Below are 24,876 nucleotides of genomic sequence, written 5' to 3' on the forward strand. Positions count from 1 at the left end.
GCCATGATTGCTCCACTGCACTCCAGCCTGGGTGACAGCAAGACCGCCTCTGAAATAAAAAATAATAATTGTCATCATCCCTTTAAGTTCAGTCTGTATTCTAGGAATGAATAAACTGAATCAAGTACTGGAGCTCTGGTAATGGCTTCAGAGGAGGAGCAGCAGAACCTCCCACTGCTTGAGCCCTGCTACCTCCTTAATGCCTACTGTATCCAGTGGCTGACCCAGCCGCACCCGGCAACTGAACAGTTTTGAAAGAGTGACACCACCTTGGCGGCCGGTTTCACTTTAAACTTCTCACTTCACATCTTCAATGGACAGTCAGTGCTGCCCAGCAGTCCTGCTACAGCTGCCTCCCCCTGACTTTCCCTTTCAGCTACTGCCTTGACCCCATTCTTCCCTGTGAAAGTCTGGGCGTCAGAAGACTGGCTTGTCTGTCACCACCCTGTCCTCCAGCCTGTCAGCTTCCTGCACCTGTAGTTGTGTCCCATCCAGCAAAGGCAGAGGGGTTTGTGCTCCTCATCCTGCCTCTCTCCGTTTGTATTTCAGGTCCTGTTGTTTCTTGCATGGTCCTGCAGCCATCTCTTTGCTGCAGAATTTCTCCCCCTCTGCTGGTTCATCCTCCTTGGCCTGCAGAGGCTTTGTCCCCCTTCTGAAAAATAAGCTCTCTCTGTCTAGACCCCCTTCTTGCTGCCCCTGCCCCTCTGTGCTGCCCCTATTCTAAGCAGTTGCCCTTTCATCCCTGTTCTCTAGGAAGGCTGCTAGTCTCTCACATCTGTCTCTATCTTGCCAAGTCCGGTGGCCAGTTCTGTCTTCCTTTGGTGGATCTCAGTGGTATTTGCAGTGGTTGTCCTTGGCCTTTTTGAAGCTTCTCCTCTAAGCGTCTGTGCCACTAACCTCTGCCGATTGTCTTCCCCCTGCCCCATGAGCAGTTCTTGTTCCATTTGGGTGGGTCTTCCTGTGAATGTTGACGGCCCCACCAGGCTCGTCTCTTAACTGTACTCAACTCCCCCACCCCACAGAATCTCTCGCAGCCTGGGCTTTCAGCTGCATCTGTGCACTGCCATCTCTGCCTGGGTGTCAAACAGGTACCTCCAACCACACAGGCACGGAGGGCACCCCGGGTCTCCTGCCCCTCGCTGCCTGGTCTTCTTCTTGCCTTATCATCTGCCCAGGCACCCAGACCTCTCCTGTGGAAATCAGCCCTTTCCCTCACATGCACACTACTAGCAAGTCCTGTAAGTTCCACCTCTGAAGTGCATCTCAGGCCAGGCCACGTCTCATCCCCTCCTCTGCCGCCACCCTCGTCATGCCACCATATGGCATCTGCCCAACTCACCCCAAGAGCAGCTGGAGAGATCTTTTAAAAATAAAATCAGATCATGTCCCTACCCTGCAGAAAACTTTCCTGGGTCTTCCAGTCACAATCCGGTTAAATTCTAAATTCAGGCTGGGCATGGTGGGCATGGTGGCTGATGCCTGTAATCCCAGCCTGTAATTCCAGCACTTTGGGAGGCTGAGGTGGGAGAATTGTTTCAGCCCAGGAGTTTGTGAGAGCAGCCTGGGCAACAATGGGAAATCCTATCTCTACAAATAATTTAAAAATTAGCCAGGTGTGGTGGTGCACACCTGTAGTCCAGCTGCTCGGGAGGCTGAGGTGGGAGGATCGTTTGAGCCCAGGCAATCGAGGCTGCAGTGAGCTGAGACTGCATCACTGCACTCCAGCCTGGGAGACGGAGCGAGACCCTGACTCAAAAACCCTAGGCCGGGCATGGTGGCTCACACCTGTAAGTAATCCCAGCACTTTGGGAAGGCAAGGCAGGTAGATCACTTGAGGTCAGGAGTTCGAGACCAGCCTGGCCAAGATGGTGAAACCCCGTCTCTACTAAAAATACAAAAAATTAGCCAGGCGTAGTGGCATGCACCTGTAATCCCAGCTACTCGGGAGGCTAGGCAGGAGAATCACTTGAGCCCAGGAAGTGGAGGTTGCAGTGAGCCGAGATCATGCCACTGCACTCCAGCCTGGGTGACAGAGTGAGATTCCATCTCAAAACAAAACAAAACCCTAAGCTCCTCACACAGGCTGACAAAGTTGGGATCAAGGTCCCATCCAGTTCTCCAGACCCGTCTCCCATCCTACCCTCGTTTGTTCACTGTGGGCCTCAAATACCTAGGTTCTCTACAACTTCCAGGCCCTGGTGTGAGCCATTCTTTCTCTGTCAGTATGCTTCTCCCCTGGATCATGGTGTGGCTGCCTCTCTTCACTCAGACAAGGGTCCCCAAGGAGACCATGCTGAGCATGCCGGCTAAGGCAGACCGTCTTGCAGTCTCACCATTGCTTGGCCTCTGACATGATGCCCTTCAGAGCTCTGGTCACCACCCACAGTGACTTTTCCCCTGCTGGCCATTTGCCCTGTTGTAATGTCATCTCCCTGAGGACAGGTGCCCTGTATTCTCACTTCCGTGTCCTTAAAGTCCAGCACAGTGCCTAATACATAGTGGATGCTAAACAAATGTGTACTGAATGAAAGAAAAAGAAACCCAATGGCAACAGGTCAAGTTTACTAGAAAGACTGAGACAGCTGAAGCAAAACCAAGCAGCTGGAGTTGAGCAGAGTCCTTTGACCTCGCCTCCCTTCTCGTAGCTCTAGAAACGGCAGCTGTGTTTTCTCCTCTCTGTACAGAGTTGGGCTGGCACCCCTTCCCAGGAAGCTGGCAGTGGGCCTGGGGCACACACCCTCAGAGCTCGGCTGAGTCACACTCCCATCAGATAAAACCATACACCTAGGCAGGCTACAGGGCTTGATGGAAACCACATCACCTCGGAATCATGATTCAGTTCCTTCCTGCTCAGGAAACGAGCCTCGCTTAGCATTCCTGGCTCTGCTGCCTCACAGGAGCTTTCAGGGCTTTCCATTGTCCCTGTCATTCCCACGCCCAGGACTCCATCACCTCCCTTCCTTCAAATGGGATTGTTTTCCTCCAGCTGGGGTAATGTTGCTACCTGAATGCTTAGGAAGATCCACTCTTCCTTCGTAAGACCCAGAGCCAGCAGAAGCAAGGCCCTCAGGTGCATGTGCCCCTCCCTGCTTCTTGGGGTTATGAGAAAGAAGGACCGGGTGATCTGCAGGAAGTAGGCGGGATTCGCGAACTGCTTAAAAATGGAAGTTTGGGCCGGGCTCCATGGCTCACGCCTGTAATCCCAACACTCTGGGAGGCCAAAGCAGGTGGATCACTTGAGGTCAGGTGTTCGAGACCAGCCTGGCCAACATGATGAAACCCCATCTCTACTAAAAATACAATAAATTAGCCAGGTGTGATGGTGCGCACTTGTAATCCCAGCTACTTGGGAGGCTGAGGCAGGAGAATCGCTTGAACCCGGGAGGCGGAGGTTGCAGTGAACCAAGATCACACCACTACACTCCAGCCTGGGTAACAGAGCGAGAGTCCGTCTTAAAAAAAAAAAAAAAAAAGAAAGAAAGAAAAGAAAGGAAGTTTGGCTTTTATAAGCAACTCTAGTGTGAAACTACGATGTCATGAAAGTTCTCTAAGGATATTTAGAAGCTGACGGCATTAAATAAGGTGTCCTAAAGGGAAAAGGGCAAACTGTATTTGAAATCTTGGTGAACAGACATTCCTCTCCTTGAAGTTTTCCTCTATCAGGTTGCCTGAGTCTCATGCCTGCTCCTCTACTTCCTTGTGCTGGGGAGCACTCTCTGCTCCCCAACACGAGGGGATAACACCAGGTCCATGGACTTTCCCAGGAGCCCTGGTCCTGCTCCCAGAAACAGCTACTGTCCCAGCTGCATGTGCCTCTGATGCAACCACATCTGAACCCTGTCAGTGCCCTGGGAGGCACTGGGTGGAGAGAGAAACACTGAAGCCACATCAGTTGAGGGTCCTGCGTGTAAATCCCATCACCTAATAATAACTGAGGCCCTGCTCAGCGTTTCAGACCCTTACCCATAGTGTACGAATCCCTCCAACGTCCTGCAGAGTGGCGCTGCTCATTCCCATTTATAGAGCGAGCAAGCTGAGGCTCCAGTAGGGGAGGTCACCTGCCTGAGACAACCCAAATGGCAGAACTGGCAGGCAAGCCCAGGCAATCTGGCCTGAGTCCTGTCTCTTTCCTGGCCGTGCTGATGGGCAAGGATGGCCGCCGTGTGGAGGAGAGAACCTGGAGCCATCTCTGAGTACCCTTCCTGACTACAATGCAGAGGGCGCTCCCTCCCACCCAGCCCCACCCTGGCCCAGCTCCAACCACTTCCTGCAGGACCTGAGATAGTGGTGCGCGGCTTCTCTGATCACGTAGACAGCACAGAGCCAAGTGCCACAGACCCCCAGACTCACCTGAGCCGAGCCCAACAGCCCCCCACCATGGCCCGTGTGCTTCCTCTCCAAATGCTCTCCTGAATCTCCAGCCCCAAAAGCATCAGGACTGTGAGCGTGGGTGGGGGGTGGGGAGATGGAAGGTCCACCAGGAACTGCCGGAGGGTGGGCCTGGCAATCCCAAGAGAGGCAGGTTTGCCTTGCCTCCCACATGCAAAATATGGTTCCCTGAATGGGATTCTGTTTCCAGCTTCCTGTCCCTGCCCCTGATTGTGGCCAGAATAGTCTCAGAGCCACTCAACAGTGGACTTCCCTAGACTCCAGCCTGGGGGAAAAGACTGTTGTTTTCTTTTCTCTGCAGGCAGCCAAGGAAGGATGACAGGTTGGGTCAGAGCCCACGTGGGGCACAGGGCTTCCGATTGGTAGGTCAGAGACCCTCCTTCTTTCAGATGAGCAGATAACAGGGATCTACAGCCCACCACAGGAGCCCCTGTACCCAAGTCAGAAAGAGGACGGCAGCATAGACTTCCCCCACAGCCATGCCCTGGGGAGCAGGGCAAAAGCAACCCTCCAAGGGCTGCCATGATCAGCCCACCAAGTTAGCTGTCTGCTGCCAGCTCCAGCTCTCCCCTCCAGAGGCCCTGAGTGGACAAGCAGATCTCAAACTGGCCTGGACCGGCCAAACCGGGCCCCAGCTCCAACCTGTCAGCCTGCATATTTCTCCCCTGCTCCTCAAAGGGCAGTTTTGGCTGTGGTAATGGTGTAGGCTGCCAGCCCAAGAGAGGGCCCCTCAGGGGCTCCAGGCCTGACGCTCCTCATGGCTCCACACACAGTGTGGAGGAGATCCTGCTGAGGACAGACCCTGACCTCTCCAAACACTGGTCATTGGGGCTCCCAGCTCTATCCTGAAATGTACACTATCACATATAGAAGCCGGGTGCAGTGGCTCACACCTGTAATCCCAGCACTTTGGGAGGCCGAGGCAGGAGGATTGCTTGAGCCCAGGAGCTTAAGACCAGCCTGGGCAACGTGGTGAAACCTGGTCTCTACTAAAAATATAAAATTTAGCTGGGTGTGGCCTGTAGTGTCAGCTACATGGGAGGGTGAGATGGAGCACCTGGTCCCAGAAGGTTGAGGCTGCAGTGAGCTGTGATCCCACCATTGCATTGCACTCCAGCCTGGGTGACAGAGCAAGACTGTGGCAAAAAAAAAAAAAAAAAAAGGTCAGGCTTGGTGGCTCACGCCTATAATCCCAGCATTTTGTGGGGCTGAGGCGGGAGGATCACTTGCATCCAAGAGTCTGAGACCAGCCTAGGCAACATAGTGAGATCCTGTTTCTACAAAAAAATAAAAAAATTCGCTGAGTATGGTGGTGCACCCCTGTGGTCCTAGCTACTCAGGAGGCTGAGGTGGGAGGATCGCTTGAGCCCAGGAGGTCAAGGCTGCAGTGTTCATGCCACTGCACTCCAGCCTGGGTGACAGAGTGAGACCTTGTCTCAGAAAGGAAGAAGAGAGAGAGAGAGAGAGAGAGAGAGAAAGGAAGGAGGGAGGGAGGGAGGAAGGAGGGAGGGACGGAGGGAGGGAGGGAGAGAGGGAAGGAGGGAGGGAGGGAGGGAGGTGGCTTGCCTAGGTGTCCCTTTAATATCAGAATGGAGAGACCCAGCAAGCACCTGTAGGTGGAAAGAGAAAGGAGTGGATTCTCCTGTCTGTGGCTCCCAGCTCCCTGCTGCAGGGATGCACCCACAGGCCTTCCCCTCCCGACCCTGAACCAGCCTTCTCCGCTTGGCACAGGCATGGCCACCAGAGGGCGCAATCACCCCTCCACCCTTGCTGCAATTCATTCTCCCGTTTTGGAATGAACAGTCCCCATAGCTGCTGCCACTCAAGACTTTGCTGAGCGCCAGAAAGGAACCAAGCCTGCAGCTTCTCTGCCCTCAAGGCATTCCAGTCCAGTAGGTGAGGGAGACAGACAACCTGAGACCCATACACAACAAAGGGGTGCTGCCAAGTCTGTCAGGTGCTGCCCGGTTCTGCATGGGAAAGGTAGGGCAGGGCATTCTGGGAGGGGCTAAAAGAGGCCCCTACTCTCTGGGAAGGACCAAGACCACATCCAGTGACCATCATCAGACTCCCCAGAGAACAGAGCTTAGCAGCTTCCTCCCCTGCAGACTTCTGTCCCGTCTTTATGGCAATTTTCCCTAAGCTGCTTCGTGGAGGCCTGGAGAATTCTCCCTTCCCTCCTCCTGTCCATGCCTCCAGTGAGCTCAGAGTTAGCCATCTAGCCTTCGGTAGCATTTATTGAGTGCCTGCTCTGTGTCAGGTGTGGGGTGAGGGAGGCGAGCAGGGGAGGGTCAGACCAGGCAGGCAGAGGTGAGGTGAGTGTGGAGGTGGCACCGTGCAGGATTCCGGCTCACGGCTATTCGGCCGTGGGTCCCTGGCAGAAGTTCCGGTTATAGAAGTGGTGGTTGTCCCTGGTCAGGGCCATGCCCAGCTGGGCCCAGAAGCTGCGCTGACCACTGGGCTGGTGGGGCCAGAGAAGGACACTCTGGCGGCAGAGGCGCTGGCGCAGCCGCACGTAGCGGGAGCGGCGGCCGTCAGGGCTCAGGATCACCAGCACCACGACGTCCTTGCGGTCCTCCAGCAGGCGCTGCTGGGCCAGCAGGAAGCTGGCGCGCAAGAGACCACTGACCCGGTCCGTGTGGGCCAGCACAAACAGCGTCTTGCGGCTGCCATAGACCGAGGCCCACAGGTTCTCAAAGAGGGTTTTGCCAGGCAGCCAGTCGCGTTCCTCCAGGCACAGGCGGAGTGCCCAGCGCCCACGGCACTCCTCCAGCTGCCCCCGAAGCTCGTTGTACACCCAGTCTGCCACTGCGCTCTGCGTTTTGTCGAAGACCACGAAGGCATCGTAGGGCAGGGCATCCTCACCTTGCCCACTTTGCCGCCCCCGCCAGGGAAGCCAGGCCAGGCACAGGTGGAAGCAGTACCAGAGGTCCCAGCCACAGAGGTGATGCAGCATGGGCACACCCAGGCCCAGAGCCACAGCCAGCAGCGAGAGGGCGAAACAGTCCCAGGAGAGGGCCTCATCCAGGCAGAGGCGCAGGTCCTGTGCAAAGATGCTGAGGCCCTGGAGCTGGCCCGGACTGCCACACTTCACCCGGCTGGGCAGACCAGGCACGGCAGCCTGCACCTCCAGCAGGAAGTCCATAAAGGCCGCCCCACAGGCGCAGTGCAGAGGGTTGGCGCTTACATCTAGTATTTGCAGGGCACTCGCCAGGGGCCCAAACCAGGAGTGGTCCACTGTCTTGAGGGCGTTGGTGCTAAGGTTGAGCTCTCGCAGCTCCTTGGCCTTGGAAAAGAAGCCGGGGGCCACGAAGCTGATGCTGTTGCAGCTGACATCCAGCCTCCGGAGCCGGGTGCCAGCAGGCAGGCTGCCATTGGTCAGGGCCTTCAGCTGGTTTCCCGCCAGGTCGAGGACTTCCAGTTTGGGGAGGAAGTGGAGGCTCCACCACTTAAAGAAGGCCAGGTAATTGTCACGGAGACGCAGCACCTGTAGGCTCTTGGGGAGGTTGCGCAGGGTTTGGGGCAGGAGGGTGTGCAGGCGGTTCTGGGACAAGTCCAGCCAGATCAAACCGCTCAGGCCTTGGAAGAAGTGCAGATAGAGGTCTCCCTCGGCCCACATATGGCCCAGTGCATTGCCGCTGAAGTCCAGGGCCCGCAGCGACGTACTGCAGAGCTGCTGGGACACTTGGCTGTGGATGTTGTTGTGGGCCAGGCTGAGGTGGCGCAGGGTGCGCAGGTGAGCCACGAAGCTGAAGTTGTGGCCCACGCCCTGCATGCCAAAGGGCTGGCTGTTGTAGCTGAGGTCCAGGGCCTCCAGTCGTGGTAGCTCCGTGAATGAGTGCTCGTGGTAGAGGTCCAGCTTATTGTGGGACAGGTCTAGCACCTGCAGACCAGTCAGCGGCAGGAACTGGGAGCCATTGACTGCCTGCGAGATGCAGTTGTGGCTCAGGCGCAGGCACTGCAGGTGCGAGAGCTGGGCAAACATCTCCGGCTGCACGGTCACCAGGTTGTTCCGTGACAGATCCAAGGTGAAGTTGAGGGTGCTGCAGTTGGGCTTGAAGTCTTCAGAGCTGGGAGTGTCCACTGGGGCCGGAGCAAGGTCCCCAGGCTGCAGCCAGACCTTCTCCCCTCCATCTGCCTCCCCCATGGTGGCTGTCAGCTCCGAAGCTCCGCTGATGCGGTTGTCTGACAGGTCCACGTAGCGCAGGCCAGGGAAGGCCCTGAAGATGCCGAGCTGGGCCTGGTTGATGAAGTTCATCTGCAGACGCAGAGTCTGGAGCATGGGCAGGCGGGCCAGTGGCCGGAGCGTGGTCTCATCGAGTGAGCGGAAGAAGATGCCGTGCATGTCCAGCTCCTTCAGGGCGACCAGGCTCCCGAAGGAAGGGGCCAGAGACAGGTGGGCAAAGGACACCCTCTTTTGGTAATTGAAGGACAGGTTAAGCTTGCGCAGCTGTGTTAGGCCCTGGAAGGCCTTGGTTTTAGTGATGCATTTGTAGAGGAAGTTCTCACTCAGGTCCAGCACTCGGAGGTTTCCCAGCCCACGGAACCAACTGGCATTCAGCCAGGAGAGAGAACTGTCCTTCAACACCAGGCCTTCAAGACGGCTCAGGTGGCTGAAGGTATTGGGATGTAGCTGGGGGAAGTGACGAGGGCACTCCATGCAGGGGTTGGGAGCGTGGTCGCAGCGGCGGCAATTTCCGCCCACATCGAGCACACGCAGGGCGGTCAGATTGGCCAGGTCCTCAGGTGCCAGTTTGACGATGCGGTTGTAGGACAACAGCAGATACTCCAGACTGGAAGGCAGGTTGCGGGGCACCACAGTGAGGTTGTTGTACTTGAGTGACAGGTGGGTGAGGTTGCCCAGGCCAAGGAGGGCACCTGGGGCCACCTCCAGTGCCTGCCTGCAGGGGTTCTTGTAATAACAGTTGCCGTCCATGAATAGGAAGCGCAGGGCATGCAGGCCAGCGAGGCTGGCAGAGTCTAGCATCAGGATGTTGGTATGGCTGAGGGACAGGGATATGAGGGATTTGGGCAGCGCAGGCACAGTCATGATGTTGTTGTAGCTCAGGTTTAGCTCTTCCAGGGTGGGCACAGCCAAGAAGGTGCTGGGCTCGATGGTCATGTGACAGGGGAAGTGCATGGGGCTGAGGCCAACCGGCGGGCAGTTCCACTTGAGGTTGAGATGCCGCAGGCTGGGCAGGTGGGCAAAGTCAGAATCATGGAGGTGGTGGATGCGGTTGGAGGACAAGGAAAGGCTGGTGACATTGCCACGGGGTGCTGCCATGGAGAAGTGGGGCACAGACTTCAGGAATAGCCAGTTGCAGTTCACCAGGCCGTGGGGCTGGAGCTCACAGGGTAGGAAGGCAGGCAAGGTACCCAGGGCCAGGGTCATGGCCAGCACGATGGCCTGCACCAGGAGAGACAGCGGGTGCAGGGCGCTGCGGCAGAAACCCTGTGGGGGTGGGAGGGCTGTGTGAGTGGCCGGCCCCCAGCTCCACCTCCACCCACTCCACTTCATGGGCATCTTCCAGCATCTTCCAACCCCTCTCTCCAAGCCCTACCTGCAGAAGTTCTTCCTGGCTGCCAAGCCCCATTCCCATCCCCCATGGCTTGTGGGGAACCTGAACTCAGTCTCAGACCCAGTCTTGGACTCAGAATTAGGCTTCAGAACCAGGACTGAGACCTAGAATCCAGACTTATGATCTGGAGCTTTCACTTAACCAATCCCTGGCGATACCAGGCCAGGCAAGGTGGCCCACGGCCCCCCCTGGTCTCTCCCCGACTTTCCCTTCCTGCTCCTGAGCAAGGTGGCAGCTGGCTCCCTCCCCTCCAGCTGCCCTGAAATCCGCTCTCTGCCCTCCACCAGCCACCCCACAACCCCTTCCTTTTCCTTCGGCCAAGATTCAGGCAGGTGTGAGAGTCTCCCACTATGGCCCAGGCCGGCTGCCTCCCAGGGACCCTGGCCAGAGGGCACTGCACAGCTCCATCACTCTCTGCCTGCCTCACCTAGCCCGAGAGCCTTTGCCTTATGGGTCAGAACAGATGGAGAGAGGGGTGGCCTGCAAAGTGCCAGACAGAGCCAGCCCCAAGCTACAGGCCCAGTGAGACCCAAACCCAGGCTCCAGCCCCAGCTCCATCAGTGTCTCAGCCTCCTCGTCCCCTCTGGGGGTTTGGGTCTCATTGCTCAGAAGAGGGCTTCAGTGGCTGGGCACGGTGGCTCACACCTGTAATCCCAGCAGTTTGGGAAGCCGAAGTGGGCAGATCACCTGAGGTCAGGAGTTCGAGACCAGCCTGACCAACATGGAGAAACCCTGGCTCTACTAAAAATACAAAATTAGCCAGGCATAGTGGTGCAAGCTGTAATCCCAGCTACTTGGGAGGCTGAGGCAGGAGAATCACTTGAACCCGGGAGGTGGAGATTGCAGTGAGCTGAGATCAAGCCACTGCACTCCAGCCTGGGCAACAAGAGCGAAACTCCCTCTCAAAAAAAAAAAAAAAAGAAAGAAAAAAGAAGAGGGCTTCGGCTCTGAAGTCTTCAGGATTCAGTGAGTGTCCCCAGGGCCATGTGGGTGACAACCCGTCACTGTTGCTTGCAGCTGCCAAGCCCACTTCTTTCCCCACCCCTTCCCAGGATATCCCCTTCCCCAGGGGACTGAGAGCTGTTGTCCTACCATGCTGGGGGGCAGGGGCTTCTCCAGAGGGTCTGGCGGGCAGACTGGACAGCAGCTACAGGGAAGGATGCTTCACACTCGAGGTCCCTTCCCACAGGGGCAGCAGCGGCTCAGAGAATAGAGGAAGTAAGATTTTTATACCAGCCTAGTAGCTCCCCCTCCACTCCACCCTGCCCCCAGTGAGGAGGACAGGGTCCCATGAGTCAAAGGCCATTTGCATAGTCAAATGGCAGACAGCTCCTTCACCCCTTCCTCTTTCCACTCCCTTCTCAGACAGCCTACATCCCATGAGGGCCTCACACCTGTCCTCTACCAAGCCCAGGGAGGAGCTAAGGCCCAGAGCTCAGGGAGAGATGGGAATTCGGGGTAGCACCAGTAGCGGGTACACCTTGCTGGGCACACCCCATTCTAAGAGGACACTTCCACCCTCAGGTCTTGGCTCCTGCACCACAGCTGGTGCCCTCAGGACAGCGGCCGCCGACTTGTCCTTTTCTGCCCTTGTGGGCACCATCTCCAGAGTTCTGCAGGGCCTCATGCGTGGAGGGCCAGGGTGTAGCTTGAGCAGGAGGCTAGGCTGCACCTGCCTTCACCACAGCCTTGCAACATCTTCCGGAAACAAGACCTCCTCTTCCACATTCCCAGAGCCCCTGGGGCCCCATCAGAGCACACACCACGTCACTCCAGATGGGGCTCCTAGAGGCCAGGTGTGCGCTGGCCCAGCAGGGCCGCCAGCCAGTCCTCCCCATCAGTTCTTCCCACTCTCCTTCTGATCTAGGTGACGAGACTCAGATTCCTCGGGCCCAAAGCCTTGGGTGACCCCGGGCCCCTCAGCAAGTTCTGCTGGGTCCACCACGCTGAAGGGTGTGCCCACAGCCCACCGTCCCCATGTCCACCAGCCCCCATCCTCTCTCCTAGACCCATGCAGGTGCCACCTCCCTTCTGGCTGTCCTGCCCTGCTCTCCGCCCTCCAGGGGCTGGTCACATTCAGCCCCTAGAGGGAACTGTTCAAACCTAAGTCACACTGGGTCCCTCCTCTGCTCAGACCCCTCCCTGGCTGACTCTGGAGTCAAAGCCACAGTCCACAGATGGCCAACAAGGCCCTATGGGACTTGCCACCCGCTGTTCCCCTGAGTGCTCTCCAGGCCCACTGGCCTGCTTGCAGTTGACTGTGTAGCCCCTGGACATTCTCCTGCCTCAGGGCCTTGGGATGTGCTATTCCCTCTGCCTGGAAACTCCCCCAAGTCTCACATGACCCCTCCTTTGCCTCCATTATGTCTCTGCTCCCATGTCACCCTCTCAACAGGGCCATCCAGCCTTCTTACAAACCTCCCACCCCAGATCTGGCACTCCTGAGCTCCTTTGCCTGGTCTATGTTTCTCTTTGTCCTAACATTTTTTAACTGCTAGCACACCGGATCATTGATCTTTCATGGTTTATTGTATATCGTCTTATTCCCCTGCTGGAATGTCAGCTTCTTGAGGGCAGTGATCTTTTATCTGCATCCCCAGGATCCAGTACAGTGCCCAGCACATAGTAAGTGCTTGATATCTGCTGAATTATGTACACCCAGCAGTCAGCTCTGGGCAGGCACAGAGAGGGTATTTCTGAGTGAAGGCTGAATGAATGAATGAATGAATGGTTGCTGCTGGGAGGAGGCAAGGCTGCACATCTGCCAGCCTGCTCCCCCCAGGCCCACTCTGGGTGGTATCATGGCAGGCAGGCTCCATAGTGCCAGGCATCTGGCTGGCTCAGCAGCAGGGGGCGATGGCATCGTCTTCCTGCCCACCTGGGAGCCAATGTTTCAGCTGGGCAAGGACAAGCCTCCTCTGGGTCTTAGCTAGTCTGGCTCTCCTCTCTACAATTCTAGGGGCTTGAGCAGGGGCTCAGAAAGGCACCAGGGATAGAATGTTGCCCTGAGCCAGGAAGGAGAGCAGTGCCCACTCAGTAGCTGGGCTGCAGGCATCAACCCCATGCTTCCACTCCTGCCTGCCTGGGGTGGAAGGCACCTGCATTCACTCCCTCCATCCACCTCTCAGAGGGATACACCGAAGCTCGGGCTCCTGTGGAGCCCCAAGCCTGAGACTTTCCCAGAGTCCCTTGCACCAGGGACCCAGACCCCCATACCCAGCAGTGGCCCTGCCTTCTTTGGAGGCAGAAAACCAGAGAGGCCAGTAAGCTGACAGAGGGGTCTGCACACACAGGTACAGACCCACGCACATGGACACACTCAGCTTGGAGACACCGATACTGATGTCCACAGAAAAACTTGTCCTGGCCTCAGCCCAGGGAGGCTGGGAAGCCTTCGAGGAGGAGCCCTTATCCCATGTGGGAGGCTGCATAAAGTCCCTCTCAGAGATCCTTGTCCTAATTCCCCAAACCTGCAAACACGTGACCCCAACGCCCCACAGTGTGGCAAAAACGACTTCGCAGATGTGATTAAGTTACCCATCTTGACGGGGGCAGGTGGTGGGGGCAGGGAGGGTGAATGCAATTACAATGTCCCTTATGAAATGGAGACAGAGGGAGATTCGACTACAAAAGGCCATGGGAGCCCAGAGGCCGAGGAAAGCAGAATCAGAGATGTCACCTCTGGCTTTGAAGGTGGAGGAAGGGGCCCCAAGCCAAGGAATACAGCCAGAAAAGGCCAGGAGATGGGTTCTTCTGAGGGGCCCAGACACAGCCAGCCCTGCCAACACCTCAACTTTGGCCCTGTGAGACCCATCTCAGTCTTCCAGCCTCCAGAACTGTAAGAGAATACACTTGAGTTTCTTCGAAGCCACTAAGTTGGTGGTAATTTGTTACGGCAGCCTCAGCAAATGACCATATGCAGATCCCTCATGTCACAGTGGAGGCGCGCCTGCCTCTCCAGCAGGGCTCCTGTTGACTGGGAGACCCGCGTGAGGCTGCACCCCCACTCACAGGCACAGCCTCTCCCACACACCTGGAGGTGGAGTGCTGGGGCTCCACCTCGCAGGCCGGCACTCCCCTCTCCCCTGTTGGGAAAGGACAGGTATATGCACAAGACTGCCCAATTCCCAGGGCCAGAGGCGGTCTCTCAGGGCCAAGCACAAGTCTTGATTTAAAAATATTTTATTCTTTAGAAAATACAGCATTCAACCATCCCAAACTGCAGTGACCCCTGCCCCAGCCCTGACTGACCCCACTTCTTGTGGCCAAAGGTTTCTGGGCTGTGCTGGGACCCTAGTCTCAGCTCCCCGGGAGGCCAGGTTCATGCCAGGCCCCTGACCCAGCCCCCTTAAGCCAGCCAGGCAGGGTCCCCGGACACCCTGGGCACACAGACGAGATGCAGGGACAGCAACAGGGAAGGGTCACAAAATGCCAGCCCGGTGGCCCTCGGACACTGCAAGTGCGTTCAGCTGCCAGCCCTCCTGACCTCCCAGAAACACTTTCCTGGAGCCCAGGAAGGAGGATGGTGGCAGGGAGCGGAAGGTGGGCAGCCCCACAGTCCACACGTGGCCGGCCCTGCTCCAGCCTCCTAGCTGTCATCCCCATTTTCGCCTGGGCCGCGGATGAGGCGCTTATGGCCCCGCTTGCCCCCTGGGCCCTTGGGCTTGGCGAAGGCCTGCTTGAAGGCGTGTTGCTTGGGGTGTACCTCGTCGTAGAGGAACTCTGCCGTCAGCTCTGCCCCATCGCCAATCTCAATCTGCGTGGGGCAAGGCAGTGGTCACCCCAATGGGAGGGGCTCTGACACACACCACCCCTGGTAGCCCCCACTCCTGGGGCACCCCTTGCTCTCACATCCTAGCCCTGGGGTCTCCTGAGGTCTCCCCTTGATTCCCCACCTGGAATGCCACTCCCAGGAAAGCAAGAGCTTAGGGCCTGCTGCCCTGCATGCCTTGGACTCTGCTCGCTGGGGTCACCTCCTCCCTGTCTCCAGGCCCAGGGAAAGGACATGACATGGTAGCCAGGACTTGGACTTTTCTGAGCCACCGATCAGCTGGGCAGCCTTGGGCCATGCGTGTTGCTCCTTGGGCCTCAGATGCCCTATGATCAACACGAGAGCAACGATTCCTGCTCTGCCGTCATCTCAGGACCCCAGCGCCCCACATGGAGATTGGGGTGATAGGGCCTGGGGAGGTGAGGCCCTGGGGAGGGCGCCTACTTTCTTGGCGATCTCCAGATGGAAGTCCTGCTCCACGGAGTCGAGGAGGCGGCTCTTGCAGCTGGAGTAGAGCATTCGCTCCTTGATGCTGCACTTGTACCCCGGCATGGAGTAGATGAACACTGTTGGGGGGCAGGAGGTGAGCCTGGGAGGCCTGGGAAACCTGCTGACCTTCGCACCCAGAGCAGGCCTGCCCCACTGCAGACCAGCCCTGCTCCCACCCAGCCACAGGCTTGGGAGCCCTGCCATGGCCACTCACCTACAGACTCAAGGGGGTCGCCCTCATGGGTGTGCTTGTAGAGGAAGAAGTGGTAGCGGGCAGCATCTCGGGGCACCCGGGAGGGCAGCTGGGCCACATCCGTGGGCTCTGTGTGCACCAGCTCAATGGTTTCCCGCTCTAGGTCCAGCTTCTGCCCAGGGCCAAGGGAAGATGGGAGAGCACCAGGTCGGGGTGGGCCCAGGCCCCTCTCCCCAGGAAGCCCTCAAACAGGATTAGCTGGTGGGCAGGAGCCTGATGTGACCTCCCTCTCCCAAGACTCCCCTGCAATGGCCATCCCTCTATGGGGGTCCCTCTGAAGAGGCCAGTCCTGGGCCCAGCCCCAACTCTGCCCCTTTGAAGGTGGTGCTAGAGAAGGAACTCCCACCAAGGGTAGTCAACGGTAGTGACTCCTGGGACAGGATGGTGTGGAGGGTCACAACCTCAGGGAGATACTGCCACTGGGCCAGCCCATCCTCAGAGGCAAGGCCTCTGGCGGAAGCATCTTGGAAGGGAGGAGCCGTTTTGCTTGAAAGCGGCAGCCGGAACAGCCAGAGCAGAAGGACCCTGCCTAGGGAAACGGAGTGGTCAAGGAGACAACAGAGGGGATCTGTGACAGGAAGGGCCTCGGGGCTGAGGGGTCAGTGTGACCCCAGGGGTATGGGTGGAGGGCGCAAGGGGATCTGTGACAGGAAGGGCCTCGGGGCTGAGGGGTCAGTGTGACCCCAGGGGTATGGGTGGAGGGCGCAATGGGGCAGTGTGCTCATGGGTGTACCTGTGTATGAGCAGGGCCTGGGGACAAGGGACCAGAACACATCTATGTGCACACAGTGTCTGTGCCCGAGGCGGAATAGGTAGGGATCAGGGAGGGGTGGGGTGGACCATGTGTTCCCACGAGCACATGGACGAGCTGAAGGGGACAGACTGCAGGCTGGTGGAGTGGGGACTCCATGTACATCTGCACATGTGCATGGGCAGGAGTAGGGGTGGTGGCAGCGTGTGCCAGGGTAGGGAGCAGGCACCCACCATCTGGATGTAGTTGACCATCTTCTGCTTGAGCTGCTGGAGTGCCCGCTGGGCCTCAGGCTGCAGGGGGAAGGCGAGGCCCTGCAGGGTCTGGTGCTTGCTTTCCACACTGATCTCTGTCTTCACCTGTGGGTAGGGGAATGGTGAGGGAGGCCCTCACCGGCCCAAAGCAGGGTGTGGCTCCCAGGCAGCACAGGCTGCCACTGGGCCGATATGACCCTGAGGGCTCAAGGCTGGGGCCTCTGCTCCCCACCCACCTCGTTAATGCGGATCTGCTGGAGCTCTCTCTCAGCCGAGGTCAGCGGGGCAGGTGCCGCACAGGACGACAGGTGTTTCTGGTACCCAGCAAAAGAGAGGTCATCCTGCAGGGGTGGGGGTGAATGCAGAGCCATAAATGGGCACCTGGGGATTGGCTAGAGGAGGCCCACGGAGCACGCCAGCTTGCAGCCCTTGGACTCCCCCAGCGCCCCCATCTTCCTCCCGAAGCTGGCACTAGCTTGCTCTCTGACCCTGCACAGTGACCCCTCTCTGTGGGCCCAGGATTGTGTCCCGGTAAGTCCTGGCTTAGGGTTACCTTCACAGTCCCGAAGAGCTCATCCTTGATGTGGCCACCTCCAAACTCCTTTTTCACTGTGGCCCGTGTGGCCGCGTACAGCATCTTCAGCCGCACCTGAAGGGCAAGGGCCAAACCGTGAGAGGCCTCTGGGCAGGGCTGCCTCTCCCAGAACAGACAGGTGCCTCTGGAGGAACTCGGTGGGCTCACTGCGCTGGCACACCTGGCAGAGGGCCAGCCCGGGGCCAGGACGCAGCAGGTGGCCCCCACCAGCAGGGGGAGCCCTCGTCCAGCCTGATCACAGCCTCCGGAGCCAGGCTGAGGCCTGGAGAGCGAGAGGTACCCAGGCTGCGGGCACAGGGACTTGACCCTCTCTCAGACTCCCTAGGGTACGGCCTGACAGCTCTTCCCCCACCCTCCAGGGGCAGGCCTGTGTCCCCTCTTGGATCCCCCAGGGCAAGGCCTTGTTGCCTGGCTCAGCCCCAGCTCCCCTCCTCACTTCCCACTGGCCCAGGACTCACGGGGGAGTTATCAGGCGACCAGGCGAGGAAGAGCCATTCGAAGCCCTGAGCATTCTGTGAGTCGAGGCGGTAGAGCAGGTAGCAGGGCTGCTGGGCGTCCAGCAGTGGCAGCACGGCCCTGTCATAGTCCTGGTCCCAGCGGCCCACCGGCTCCTGCGAGGCACCCAGCACGAGCTGCTCTGGGGGCAGAGGCCGGATGAGCAGCCGCTCCCAGCTCCCACTGCGCCTCCCGCTGCAGACCTCCAGCCTCGCTGTGGCTGCCCAGCTGGCTCAGAGCAGCCGGCTGCCCCTCACCTTCCCTGGAGCCCCCAGGTCCCAGAAGTGTGAGGCTGTGTGGCTGAATGAGTGAGCAAGGGAAGGCACAAAGCTGCCACCTGAGGGCTGCCCCCTGCACATCCCCAGCGCGTGCACACACCCCGCCCCACACACACACACGTGCGCAGATCACCAACACAAACAGCCACACAAAGACACGCAGCCGTCAGCCCCTCACGGACACCACACCCCTGGGTGCTCCCTTGGACCCCATCCCCACCGCACAGCTGCTCAGCCCACAGTCCCCACGAAACTGCCTCCTGCTCGCCTCCTCCCCTGGGGCTCCAGCAGAAGAACCGCAGCAGACTCCCCTCAGGACAAATGTGCTGAGGGGCAGGTCACAGCCCCAGGCCACAGGGACCTGCAGGGGCAAAAGCCTCTGGAAAGGAGGAGCAGGGGCTCCTACCAGACCCTGCATAAACAGACATCCTGCGGCTACCTGCCAGCTGCAGTTCCCTCGAAAATGTCACAGATCCTTGCCGGGCGCGGTGGCTCACGCCTATAATCCCAGCACTTTGGGAGGCAGAGGCAGGCGGATCGCCTGAGGTTGGGAGTTCGAGACCACCCTGACCAACATGGAGAAACCCCGTCTCTACTAAAAATACAAAATTAGCTGGGTGTAGTGGCCTGTAATCCCAGCTGCTCGGGAGGCTGAGGTGGGAGAATCGCTTGAACCCAGGAGGCGGAGGTTGTGGTGAGCAGGAGATGGCGCCATTGCACTCCAGCCTGGGCAACAAGAGCGAAACTCCATCTCAAAAAAAGAAAGAAAATGTCGCAGATCCAAAGCAGCCACCATCTAAGTGCCTAGGCCCCACAGGCCTGCTAGCTCCTTGGCTGAAATGGGGCATCCAGCTGCACTTGTAGACTGGGACCTCATCTGGGCACCAGACACCAGCCTGGGTATACACAGGTCTAGCCTGGAGCAATAACTGGGGCAAAGGGGCAGTCAGCCTGGCTGGGGGTCCTGGTGTCAGTCCACCAGACTCTCCTGATCTGGGCAGGGGCCCCGATGCCTGGATGCCCCAACAGACCAGGCCCTCTGAGGCCTCGGCCTCCTCACCGCCCACCCAGAACTCAGACAGGATCACAGTCACAGTGACTTTGAGTAGTCACGGCCTGTGTTGGCCCCTACAGCACTGTCAACATTGCTTAATTTGTTGCTAACATTTTCAAACTGGGAAATTTTACATAAGAAGTAGAATTCTCAGCCTCTCTAGAAAAATCAGGCCCTCTGGCCACACTGGAGCCATCCTCAATTGGAGATGGACAGTGGCTGCCCATCGGGGGCCTGGACCCTCCTGGGCACTCCCAGGTACCCCAACAACTGTCATGCAGAACTGAGATAAAAGTCAATCCAGAGATTCCTCCTGCTTAAAATCTTCGGGGACGGCTGGGCACGGTGGCTCATGCCCGTAATCCCAGCACTTTGGGAGGCCGAGGTGGGCGGATCACGAGGTCAGGAGATTGAGACCATGGTGAAACCCCGTCTCTACTAAAAATACAAAATTAGCCGGGCGCAGTGGCGGTCGCCTGTAGTCCCAGCTACTCGGGAGGCTGAGGCAGGAGAATGGCGTGAACCCGGGAGGCGGAGCTTGCAGTAAGCTGAGATCGCACCACTACACTCCAGCCTGGGCGACAGAGCGAAACTCTGTCTCAAAAAAAAAAAAAAAAAAAAAAATCTGCAGGGACATCTTGTCTGGGAGGCAACAGGGAGGGCCGAGGACTGGGGTCAATGAGTGCAACTGCCTTTTTAAGGGTGGGGTGGCTGTGGCCTGCCACTCCAGGAAGCCATCACTAATATTCTGCCACAGTGACCCCTGCCCAGTCTCTGAGGGCATCAGAATTTGGACTCCCTGGGCAAAGCACTGCCAAGGCCCTAAAACTTGGAATGGCAGATCCTGCTTTGAGCCAACACAACGCGTGGAAAGTCAGCTGAGCACCAGGCCCATTCAGGCAGCCATCCAAAGTGCCCGCTGCTGAATGGCTAATGAGAAGAGCTGGGAGGACCTCTGGGGAGCCTGGCCTACCCCAGTCCCAAAGTCTGTACTCCTCACCCAAAGGGACAGTCCATTGGCACGGAGGAAAGGTGAAAAAATGTTCTCTGGCCTCTGACCTCCCAATCCTCCTCAGTTTAATCCTCTGCCTCCCCAAACCCTCCCCACTTCAGGCCTCAGCTCAAGTCCCAGTGTCCCCAGCACTGCCCTCTATACAGCTCCCAGGTCCTCAGGGGCAAGGCCAAAGCCCAGCCAAGCCTAGAACCCTCCCATCCTACTCTCAGATGAGCCAGACACTCATCCCTTCTCCCCATCATGGGGGCACTTCCAAGAGAAGGGTGCAGGATCTCCTTAGGTCTCCCCTCGGACAGCAGCTGAGCCAGGCCAGGCCACAAACAAATGGGGTGGGTGGCACCAGCCACAAGGGGCAGTGCTGGATTCACTTATCCCCTGCCCCTCTGCCCAGCCCAGCTCGGCATCCTGGCCAGGCCCATCTGAATATCCATGCAGCCTCTGGGAGGTGGCAGGACCCCAGGACAGGGCTCTATTTGCTGACCCCAGCTTCGGCTTCCTGCTCTGCATAACAGAGGTGACAATCGCGCCCACCTCTGATGCTGCCCTGTGAGGCTCTCCTTTGTCAGGATGGCCTCACACCCATTTCCAGAGTGGGAAATTGAGGTCCCGGCAGGCCAGGGGCCAACATCCTCCTTCCCCCACCCACAGAGGCAGCAGAGTCCACCCCCAAGCCTATACACTGGCCTGTGAGGGGCACTCACCGTCCTCAATCACAACCTTGATGAGCCGCACAGAGCCAGCCCGTGCCTTGGCAAAGAATTCCTTCAGCTCTTCCGTGGCTATAAGAACAAGAAACATGGTGGGGGATGAGTGGGCAGAGTGGACAGAGACGAGTATGGGGCCTGCTCTGTCCCACAGGGTCTGGTGGCTGAGCTGGGAACCAGGTTAAATACAGCCCCCCATGTGACTGGCAACCTGAGACAGCCACTGAACACAAGCTCCCAAATTTAGCCAGCAGAGGTGGCAGGCGAGTGGCCTGCTGGCTGGGATAGGTCCGGTGATGGGGCGGGGTGGGCAGGGATGGGACAACCCACCAGAAGATGGGCAGGCTCTGGCATAAGCCAGGCCAGCCACAGTGAATAGCCTCCATCTGCCCCCTGCCCCCCAGGATGGCCGAGCTCTGGGCTGGCCTGGACACACTCAGCACAGTCATATACACAGAAAAAAGAACACAGACAAATGCCCCCACTGTGCAATGACCACTATGCCCATTCATACACACACACACACACACACACACAGAGCTCAATCCAGCATGTGTGAATGTAACACACAACACGCATGTGTGACAGAGGAGCAGAAATTCAAACACCCTCATACATGAACACATGCTCAGTTGCTCAAACACAAATGGACACGCATGTTTAGATACGCAAACACACACAGAGATATAGTCCCCGGCTTGCTAACACGCACACAGGCAGGCAAGTGCAGAGCTTGGCTGAGACGTGTGTGCAGGCAACAGGATGTATCAAAGTGTACACAGAAGCACATGGACACGCATGACACCCATGTGTGCAGCCCCAGTCCCAGCCCTCCAGCCAGGCTGTCTAACCCTGAGACCCGAGGAGCCACAGCCAGCCCAGATACAGCCCTGTGGGGGGTGGGGGGACAACATGCCCTTAACCCTCAGGCAGTCGGGGCAGCTTCCAGAAGGAATGGCTCCCCGAAACTCACTAAGAGACTCCATCTTGGTCAGGTGCGGTGGCTCTCACCTGTAATCCCAGCAATTTGGGAGGCCAAGGCGGGCAGATCACCTGAGGTCAGGAGTTCAAGACCAGCCTGGCCAACATGGCAAAACCCCATCTCTACTAAAAATACAAAAATTAGCCAGGCATGGTAGCACGCACCTGTAATCCCAGCTACTTGGGAGGCTGAGGCAGGAAAATTGCTTGAACCCGGGAGGCGGAGGTTACAGTGAGCTGAGATCACACCATTGCACTCCAGCCTGGGCAACAAGAGTGAAACTCCGCCTCAGAAAAAAAAAAAAAAAAGAGAGACTCCATCTTGGTCATTGGGCTGTAGAGCTGGAAGGTGAGAGCCAGTGAGTGACCAAGGACCCCAGGGCAGAGGTGAGGACCATGGTGAGAACTGGGGAGCCATAAGTGGTGGATCTACTAGTGGACAGGGAAACCACCACGGCCCATGTGGGGAAGGGCCCTGCTTGGGTCCCTGGGTGACCAGGGCTAGGCCAGTGTGACCTTGAGGCTGCCCAAGGGTCAGGGGAATTCCGTCAGGAACACAGCTGGAGGCCTGAGGTCAGAGAATATTTATAGGGCCAGGACTGGGCAACTGAGGGGCGGGGGGGCCTTTAGGAAAACAAACTCTGGTTATGTCCTCAGGTGCCCCCCCTTTGCAGAGTGACCGTTAATCTGAGACCTCAGGCTATGCACCACCCTCCAAGGCCACTGGGTGGGCTGGGGCCCAACTGAGCTCAGCAGACCCTTAGGGCTCAGAGAAACATGGCATGGAACTGTAGGCAGGTGGACACCATCCCACTGGGCCAGGACAGAACTTTCCATCGGCAGATCCCAAGCAGGTCCCTGAGGCCCCAAGCCTGGCCTCTGGGGCTCCACTTCTCCCTCAGCTGTGTGACTCCTGACCTCTCTGAACTTCAGTGTATAAAATGGAAATAATAGCCCCAAACTTGGGAGGGCTGTGGTGAGGGGTAAATGGGAGAAAGGGCTTGGCGATGGCGGCCTCTATTAATAACAATTAATCTTTTATTATGATAATAACAGCAAGCTGACTGCTGAGCTGCCCCTTCTACCTGCCCAGACCTTCCCAGAAGGAAGGCCAAGAAGCTCCCCTAAGGGACAGGCCGACAGGCCCCTTCTAGTGTTACCAGGGCAAACTGACACCCCCACAGGGAAAGGCACATCCCTGCCCACCCCAGCCCCAATGCCTGCCCAGCCACCATCAATAATCCAGAGGCCAGGCCTGGGACACCTAAGCCTCTATTATCAATGATTCATGAACACCTTCCCTCCGACTCCAGTGAGCCTCACGTTACAGGTCCCTTTCCTGCCTGCTCTGCGGTCAGCAGATCCACACCTATGGTCAGGACAGGGCTGGCACTTGGTCCTCCAGGGTGATCTCTGCTGCCAACTTCCCAGGCCAGAAATGGGAAGAAGTGGGCTGCTCACAGGTGGAAGGAGGGCTAGGGGCAGCCCAGTCCCCAGTGACCCCCTCGGTGGGCCTGTCTCACTATGGGAAAGGAGGGAGTGAGGCAGCAGGGAAGGGGTATGGGGTGGCTAACTTCCTGGGATCTCCTCCACCAGGGCTGGAGGCTGGGAGGCAGCAGCTATGACCAGACAAAGGGGAAGGAAGAAGCTGGCCAGGAGGCAGTTCCCTCCTGTGGGGCTGAGTCATGAAGCCTGCCCGCCAGCTCCTCCTGGAGAAAGGCTGGCCCATCTGGGAGCCCTGGCCCTGACCCAGGCCCCTGCCTTCGCGGGGCCAGGGAAACCTTCTCAGGGCAGCCCAGCCACCAAGTGGCCACAACCGCACCAGGATTCAGGTGGTCAGGCAGGTCGATGGTGGCAGCCCCAGGCAGGGGATCCTAGTGTGGTGGGAGGGGTGGCTGATGGCCAAACCCGCCAGGCTGTCTGGGCAAACAGCCCGGGCCTTCCCCACAGGCCAGGCAGCTCTCTCAGGCCAGTGACAGAGGAGGACACTGAGCCCCAGGTAGAGTCAGGGCACCTGGCTCCCAGCCATTGCTTCTCTCACAGCCTGTCCAAGAAGGAAACTGGGACCCCTAGGGGAGGGGAGGGTGTGATGCTAGGGAATGGTGAAGCTTCCTAGGGATGGGGGCTGGGGGTGGGAGCTGGCCTGGATTCTTTAGGGCCAGGACTCTCCCCCCAGAACCCCATATCTGGACCTCTTCTCTGTCTGCAGCCTGGAGCTGGGATCTTCCAACCAGACTGAGGCAGACTCAGAAAGTCACAGTGGAAAATGGGAGGGAGGTCAGAGGTCAAGGTCAGATAGGCAGCTTTCTCCATCCCACGTAGAAGTCTCTGTTCCGGGTTTTCCCTAGCCTGGGGAGAGTGAGTGTCCTGGGAGGAGCAAAGGTCAAGGCCTTCTCCTAACACACATAAACAAGCCCATTCAAGTCAGACACATGCGGTATATGCATCCTTGGCAAAAATGCACACTGAGAAGCGCTCCAACTGTGCACACACACAGACACCCACATACATGTGCACACTGCCATGAAACACTGATGTCTAAAGAGGGTCCTATGCGACCTACAGTGTCCATTCAAACAGTCACTAGTGCCAGTGCATGAATGACCCTAGATGTACACAAGCGAGTCACATCCAGAGGTGCACAGGCAGGACTGTACACGGAAGACGTGTGCACATGCGTGTACACCCACTCCCGGAAAGGAACAAAAATATACAGATGGGCACACACAGCCACATTCATCTCCAGGTAGGCACACAGATACTTCCACCCCAGTTGTGTACGTACACATACACCCACTCCCAGCTATGCACACCACGTCCGTACTCCCCCAGATGTGCCCACCCCAGGCGACCCGCGGCTGCAAAAGAGAACAGGAAGCTTTCTCCCGGCTGGTGTGGGGTGGAGGGAGGGGCCGAGAGCCGGGGAGGGGGCGCTTCCGAGAGCCCAGACCGAGGCCCCCTGCCCGCCCGCCATCCGCCCTCACCGTGGATGCCCGTTTGGTGCGCCATGGTTCGGCGCTTCGCTCCGTCCGCGCCGTCGGAGCCCTCCGCTGGACCCTGGCCCGGCAACGCTCGCTGGACCAAGAGAGGAGGAGGATGTGGCGGAGGCTGTCGAGCCTCGCGCAGCTTCCCGGGCGGTGCCGCAGGACCCGCCCCCAGCGGCGCCCCGCCCCCGACAGGCGCGGCAGGGAGGCGGGGACTCGGGGCCGCGCGTGCGCGCAGCCTGCGCCTCGGTCCGGGTGGGTCTAAGGATGATGATTGATCCGCC

At 58.3% G+C, this 24,876-nt stretch overlaps 1 protein-coding gene across 3 annotated transcripts; it reads right to left on the reverse strand.

Moving 5' to 3' along the window:
• Positions 1-375: 375 nt before the first annotated feature.
• Positions 376-24,866, reverse strand: LOC100986336 (twinfilin-2). Of its 3 annotated transcripts, none has more exons than XM_003818764.4 (9): positions 24,593-24,780; positions 20,625-20,702; positions 17,540-17,718; positions 17,040-17,135; positions 16,723-16,827; positions 16,466-16,591; positions 15,443-15,593; positions 15,184-15,305; positions 6,609-9,841 (listed from the first exon to the last, which is right to left on the reverse strand). In XM_003818764.4, the coding sequence occupies exons 1-9, from the start codon at positions 24,615-24,617 to the stop codon at positions 6,746-6,748; spliced, it is 3,978 nt and encodes a 1,325-aa protein (XP_003818812.3). In that variant the 5' UTR covers positions 24,618-24,780; the 3' UTR covers positions 6,609-6,745. The 3 variants fall into 3 exon arrangements, with proteins under 3 accessions (XP_008970390.3, XP_003818812.3, XP_008970391.1); XM_008972143.4 differs by lacking the exon at positions 6,609-9,841 and adding an exon at positions 14,135-14,724 and having other exon boundaries at positions 24,593-24,866; XM_008972142.4 differs by lacking the exons at positions 15,184-15,305; positions 15,443-15,593; positions 16,466-16,591; ... (3 more) ...; positions 20,625-20,702; positions 24,593-24,780 and adding an exon at positions 11,061-14,278 and having other exon boundaries at positions 376-9,841.
• Between the last annotated feature and the right edge of the window lie 10 nt (positions 24,867-24,876).

This window comes from Pan paniscus, chromosome 2 (assembly GCF_029289425.2).
Source record: "Pan paniscus chromosome 2, NHGRI_mPanPan1-v2.0_pri, whole genome shotgun sequence".
Taxonomy (NCBI): Eukaryota; Metazoa; Chordata; class Mammalia; order Primates; family Hominidae; genus Pan; species Pan paniscus.

Bases quoted from the DNA above. Each gene is read 5' to 3' on its own strand.
- LOC100986336 (XM_003818764.4), bottom strand. From the start codon at position 24,617: ATGGCGCACCAAACGGGCATCCACG. The intron at 16,592-16,722 runs GTGGGTGGGGAG...CCCTACCCACAG, and splicing joins AGCAGATCCGCATTAACGAG to GTGAAGACAGAGATCAGTGT. The intron at 15,594-16,465 runs GTGGGTGCCTGC...GGCCCTGGGCAG, and splicing joins TGGTCAACTACATCCAGATG to AAGCTGGACCTAGAGCGGGA.